This window comes from Oncorhynchus masou, chromosome 29 (genome assembly GCF_036934945.1).
Source record: "Oncorhynchus masou masou isolate Uvic2021 chromosome 29, UVic_Omas_1.1, whole genome shotgun sequence".
Classification (NCBI taxonomy): Eukaryota; Metazoa; Chordata; class Actinopteri; order Salmoniformes; family Salmonidae; genus Oncorhynchus; species Oncorhynchus masou.
This window is the reverse complement of record NC_088240.1, coordinates 62,474,843-62,481,892: the sequence shown is the minus strand read 5'-3', so window position 1 is coordinate 62,481,892 and position 7,050 is coordinate 62,474,843. Positions and strand designations below refer to the sequence as shown.

Sequence of the window (7,050 nt, the reverse complement as noted above, 5' to 3'; positions counted from 1 at the left end):
TCTTTGCCTGTTTCAAGCTGAAAAGGTCACCACACGTTTGACTAAAAAGTAAAAGAGAATTCAAGAAAAAACATGACACATACTTTAACAATCTTTTTTTTTTTAAATCACTTGTCACATAACAAAGGTTGAAAACAGACACACATAAAATGTCTAAAAACATACCTGAGATCACAATCAACATTGCCTACGGTCATTAGAAACTTAGAACTACATAGCGTGCATCAAAATGATCATTGTTTAATGATTACAGGAGTGCCACTTCCCTTTGAAGTATGTTTCTATTCATGGCAATTTATGAAACACTCCAAAACTGCCACAAAAAAGTGAATTAGATGCTGGTACCTTATTAATCTACATTCTATGGGGTACCTTGTTCATAGAGCTCAATAATACTAATACACCTTCCTGCTCAGTGAACTGTGTGCATACTAGTAACTTTACACTGATGCTTACTGATTCATATCTCCCTGGTAGTGCCTTGCATCCTCTACGTCCACATCACACCCGCTAGTTCCTCCCCCGCACATCTCACACTCCAGCGCCGCTGTCCGATAGGCCTTCCACACCGTGGCGTCCTGCAGACACACCGTCCCGCCCCCTCTCTTCTCCTCAGCCTCGTTGCGGTTGATGTCGCCCACACACACCCAGCCAGCAGCTCCATCCACCCCACCTCCGGTGGTACTCACGGCCCACTTGGAGTGGTCGTTGGAGGCCTTGAAGGTGATCCTCCCGCCTGGGGAGATGAGCTGGATGTCCAGGACCTTCCAGCCCAGGGAGCAGTCAGAGGGCAGGATGCCAGTGGAGCGGATCCAGAACTGGACTAGGAGGTCTGACTGGAGGGAGGGAGCCACCCAGGAGTGGTACAGATCTAATGGGAGACAGGAGGAGGGGAAATGGGAATATTGTGGTTAAATGTTGGGTCAATCACAACGACAAAACAGTAATGACATGAATAGTCATTCTTACCATGAAACAACACTTCAACAGTACAAAAAAAATGACAAATTAATCTAATAATATTTCTAAATTGTTCCTTACCATTATTGAATGATCTCCCCTTGGCAAAGCTGATGAACTCGGTTCCACCCAATGAGGTGAGAGGCATACTGCGATTGGATGCAGGTTGGGTGTGCGGTAAGCTGCTATAGGCCATCTGACCTTGGCTGTTGTTACAGACGTCAGCCAGTGCGGGCACCAGAGAGGCCAAGGAAGCAGGGACACCGCAGTCATACACATTGGGCTGGTTGATCTGCAACTGCTCTCCTGCAATTTAAAACATAATACATGTCAACTGAACACTTCAAACATTTCAATCAATGAATTGTGTCAAAAGTAAAGCAAATAATGATGAATTGACTGATCAATCCGGTTTGGCCGCCATTGTAAATAAGAATTTGTTCTTGACTAGTTAAATAAAGGTTAAATTTAAAAAAAATGTAAATAGGCACCAAGTTCCAAGACAAGTACTATCTTAATCTAGAGCATGACTTATTAGTATGACAACTACAAATTCTTCAAACAGAGTAGCAGACAAATGCCTGTACATACAAGACCACTGACTGTGGCTGAGATTGAAAACATTTTAAGACAAGACAATGCTTTGAGGTTGATGGAAGTTGACCTCCACTGAGAACTCCCATCACAATTAATGACACTCGTCTTAAGCTGAACAAAAATATATACGCAACATGTGAAGTGTTGGTCCCATGTTTCATGAGCTGAAACAAAAGATCCCAGAAATGTTCCATACACAAAAAAAGCTTTTTCAATCTCAAATTTTGTGCACAAATTTGTTTACATCCCTGTTAGTGAGCATTTCTCCTTTGCCAGGATAATCCAGCCACCTGACAGATGTGGCATATTAAGAATCTGATTAAACAGCACTATCGTTACACAGGTGCACCTTGTGCTGGGGACAATAAAATGCCACAAATGTCTCAAGTTTTGAGTGAGCATGCAATTGGCATGCTGACTGCTGGAATGACCAACAAAGCAGTTGACAGAAAATTTAATGTTCATTTCTCTACCATAAACTGCATCCAAATAGAGAATTTGGCAGTACGTCTAACCGCCCTCACAACTGCAGACCACATGTATGGCGTTGTGTGTGCGAGCAGTTTGCTGATGTCAATGTTATGAAGAGAGTGTTCCATGGTGGCGGTGGGGTTATGGTATAGGCAGGCATAAGCTACAGACAACGAACACAATTGCATTTTAACAATGGGTATTTGAATGCACAGAGATACCATGAAGAGATCCTGAGGCCCATTGTCATGCCATTCATCCGCCGCCATCACCTCATGTTTCAGCATGATAATGCACGGTCCCATGTCACAAGGATCTGTAAACAATTCCTGGAAGATGAAAATGTCCCAGTTCTTCCATGGCCTGCATACTCACCAGACATGTTGCATGTTGTGTTTATATTTTTGTTCAGTATAACTCCACGAGAGACATGAAACTTACAGAGCAAACATCGCACCGCGGGAGGAGTATGGTCTCTATGGTTACAGTGCCATAGAGGATAACCCTATCTGTCACAACGGTAACAGCACCATTTGCTAGCCAGGTTGTAGTGGCACTTGCTATTACAATATGCTAAAATGCTAATGACCTAAATTGTTTATGCAAATGTTATTTTCTGTTCACAATTATTGTGTCAACATTAATGTGGCTTTATTAGCTATTGCGTAATACTGAAGTTCATTGCATGCAGGTTTTTCAGTGATAGGGGCAGCAGTACTTTACCATTAAAGACCCACTATTACTGTGGAAAATGACTATGACATAGGACTTAGTTTGTAGGGTCAGCAATAATAGTACGGCACCCCTGGAGAAAATGAGGGTTAAGTGCCTTGCTCAAGGGCACGTCAACAGATATTCCACCTAGTTGGCTCGGGTGGTATGCACAGACAGTCTGTCTCAGCATGAAACAGTCACATGAAATAGAACACATTTGTGTCTTCATGAAACAATTCACAGTTTCATGCATTATAACAGGGTGGATAATCCATGATACTTTTCAGTATTCTATTTATAGTATTCTATTTATAGTATTCTATTTATAGTATTCTATTTATAGTATTCCAAATGACTTTTACAGGATTACAGTCTTACCAATGGCCTGAAAGCGTTCCAGTGGGTAGGTCACACAGATGAAGTTCTGTCCGTTCAGTACACCACTACCTGGGTAGGAATATTGACCGATTTCCTTTACAGGGGGGAAATGAGGGGTGCTGTGGACCAACCAATAGCCCTGTGTCTTGTCCATTAAGACAACACCTGAGATGGAGAGAGGGAGATAACACACTCATTGAAAGCTGAGTCATTTCACAACAGTACATACTCTCTTGTCAGACAAAAACATGAACATGCTACAAATGGAGGAGCTGGCCAGAGGCCTGGGTGCTGAGGTTAGAATTACAATGTAATGCCTGTATACAGTATACAGCTGAGGTTTAGATTGTCCTGACCTTTGGTGTGGCCACCCCGGCTACTAAGGAAACCAAATCCTTTTTCTCCCTCCTCGGGTGGTCTCTGGTCATTGTACAGGATGTATGCAATGTCACCATTCTGCAAAAGAATGTACACACACTCATCATCAGAAGACATAGACTTTCATGCATATTGCACACACAGAAACAAACAAGGTTTATAGCGCCAATAGTGTTTGTTCTTTGATAACATGTCATATGCTGTATTTATTTATCATGGCTGTCTGGGTGAAAAGAAAACTCCAATTGCACCGTAGTGAAAATTAGACAGTGAAAGAAACAACCCAGAAAAAAAAAGTTATAGATCCACATTTAGATTTTTTGTGTCCTTCTGTCTCACTCCACTGTGTCATAAAAAGGGAGGGGCCAGCTACCTAAAATAAGACCTCAGCAGTGGTACATACATGTGTTGCAAGTGAAACTTAAAGGGAAAATCCACTCAAAAACAATCTTTTTTGTTGTTTAATTAGTCCACTGTTGATACAGTCCCAAAATGGTTTGCATGTCAGCAGTCAAGTTTCAAGATATTTAACTTCCAAGAAACATGAAAAAACATTTTGGGCCTGATAGTTTGAGTGGATTTTCCCTTTAAGTTTCACGGTTCATTCAAATGTGGTCTGATATTAATAATAGAAGGAACCAGACCTTCCCCTGCTCATACAGCTGGCCCACGGTCCTCCCCAGGGCTCCAGTGCTGTCATTTACCAACACATTTCCATCCGTCCATCCCTCGCTCCCTTTGTCCATCAGTAGATAACTCTGTCCATCATTGGGAAATTCACGATCAACATGGGGAGTTTGTAGAGATAGAACCTGAGAGAAAATATTTGATTCTCAGTACTGTGTGTTATTTTAGCATTTTTTAAAAATATAACCAGGCGAGTCGGTTAAGAACTAATTCTGCCTTGTTCATGGGCAGAACAACAGATTTTTACCTCGTCAGCTCAGGGATTCGATCTAGCAACCTTTTGGTTAGCGGCCCAATGCTCTAACAACTAGGCTACCTGCCACACCATACCTTGCTATGCACTCTGTCTGTGACCAAGTAGCTAACAGACCTAAGGGAAGAAGGAGGACATATCAGTTCAATCGTCAGTCTGCCCAGAACTGTTCTCACCAGTCAACAGCTTCCCCTTGATCATTGTAACAGGAGATAGGTGAGGAGCCTCCCTCTTCAGGTTGAAAAAGGATCATCAGGACAACAAGTGACAACATCTGAAGGGAAAGCAACAAGGTCAAAGTAGTTTTAGGAACTGTGAAAAACTATTGCCGAAATGACAACTTCAACATTTGTTAACTAAAATGGAAAAGGGTTGGCTTTGAAACAAAAAGAGAATGCGGCGATGCATTACAAATTGAAACAGTAGCCGACAGTCGATGATACAATTATTTGATGATGTTGTAACAATATATCAGAAGTAAACTGACAAAAAGTATCCGATTTGCATTGATTTGATATCTAATTGATTTGTCAACTGCTGTACAATCAATTTGGATGAAGCATAACCCATGCAAACTAAATTTATAGCCCCCTCAAACTCAACTCTTGACTTCGAAGCCAGTTCCACTGCGTTCTTTGTTCCCCTGTAATCAGGAGGGACTCATTCAGACCCAGGTCTGAGCACATAATGATCAGCTAGAACAGAAACCCAGCAGGCTCCGGACCTCAATAAAGAGTTGAATACCCCTGCTATAGCCTGTGCCCCACTGTAAGGTTGATTGAAAAGTCTAATTTATACATCAACACTTAGCCTACCTTTGAGTAGATAAGAATTTGACAAGGGCGCTGATTCTACAGCTTTTTCCGTATCCACGTGATCTTCGATTGTGGCGAACGATTCCATTTCTTTATTTGAGATGCATCCTTGTTTTGAAGTATGATGTCACGGGGCGGGCTTTTGGTCACGAGTTAATAAAGTGGAGGAACTGCATTAACGCCCTGGACCAGAAGCACCCTTCTGCCTTTTACACATGGGGGAAGTCTATTCATTTAAATGGAATCCGAGCGTATATCAGCATAAAGCAAGCCGCAAACGTATGATACATATTTATTGGATACATATTAAATGAACAAGTGTGTTTTCCTTGCTGTTGTCAACAATGGTTGAACAGTTAAAGGGATGGAGTTGATACATTTCCACTTTGCTGTGGACAATTAATCCTCAGCACATGTAGGCTAGCCTAACAGCCTAGTTGTTCCTGAAAAATTGATTTCTAGTGCATTGCAACACTGTAATGTAAAGGCAGATATCTGTCGTTTGACAATTGAATAATGCATATTGAGTGGTTATGGCAAATTGCCTGGGATTGAGAGCCTCAACATTCTGAAAAAAGCACCATTATGCACACATTATAAAGACATTAGACTTTCACATTATTATGTCGCTCTCTCTTTCATTGGATTCCAGGCAATGCTACCAGACTACTTTATGATATATTGTACCCCCCCAAAGATTGCTTTGATGACAGGCTGTTGCTCAGTGTATAGTCTACACTTTTGGTTGGTTTGTTGACGTTTTCCTCAATGCCTGTCTCATGCATTTCTTTCACACTTGCATCTATTTTGTGTCTTTATCTTGTTGTATTTAAAAAAAAAGAATCCACCTTTTAATACAGTGCCTTGCGAAAGTATTCGCCTCCCTTGAACTTTGCGACCTTTTGCCACATTTCAGGCTTCAAACATAAATATATAAAACTGTATTTTTTTGTGAAGAATCAACAACAAGTGGGACACAATCATGAAGTGGAACGACATTTATTGGATATTTCAAACTTCTTTAACAAATCAAAAACTGAAAAATTGGGCGTGCAAAATTATTCAGCCCCTTTACTTTCAGTGCAGCAAACTCTCTCCAGAAGTTCAGTGGGGATCTCTGAATGATCCAATGTTGACCTAAATGACTAATGATGATAAATACAATCCACCTGTGTGTAACCAAGTCTCCATATAAATGCACCTGCACTGTGATAGTCTCAGAGGTCCGTTAAAAGCGCAGAGAGCATCATGAAGAACAAGGAACACACCAGGCAGGTCCGAGATACTGTTGTGAAGAAGTTTAAAGCCGGATTTGGATACAAAAAGATTTCCCAAGCTTTAAATATCCCAAGGAGCACTGTGCAAGCGATAATATTGAAATGGAAGTAGTATCAGACCACTGCAAATCTACCAAGACCTGGCCGTCCCTCTAAACTTTCAGCTCATACAAGGAGAAGACTGATCAGAGATGCAGCCAAGAGGCCCATGATCACTCTGGATGAACTGCAGAGATCTACAGCTGAGGTGGGAGACTCTGTCCATAGGACAACAATCAGTCGTATATTGCACAAATCTGGCCTTTATGGAAGAGTGGCAAGAAGAAAGACATTTCTTAAAGATATCCATAAAAAGTGTAATTTAAAGTTTGCCACAAGCCACCTGGGAGACACACCAAACATGTGGAAGACGGTGCTCTGGTCAGATGAAACCAAAATTGAACTTTTTGTCAACAATGCAAAACATTATGTTTGGCGTAAAAGCAATCCCAGCACATCACCCTGAACACACCATCCCCAC

General features: G+C 41.5%; 1 protein-coding gene across 1 annotated transcript; it reads right to left on the bottom strand.

Annotated features, from left to right (window-relative positions):
* Positions 1-83: 83 nt before the first annotated feature.
* LOC135520217 (deoxyribonuclease-2-alpha-like) lies at positions 84-5,372 on the bottom strand. Its single transcript, XM_064945611.1, is given in 8 exon segments — positions 84-871; positions 1,042-1,266; positions 3,121-3,285; positions 3,477-3,576; positions 4,143-4,271; positions 4,274-4,310; positions 4,615-4,712; positions 5,254-5,372. Coding segments are annotated over 7 exon segments (1,173 nt in total). The 5' UTR covers positions 5,254-5,372; the 3' UTR covers positions 84-452.
* Positions 5,373-7,050: the final 1,678 nt, after the last annotated feature.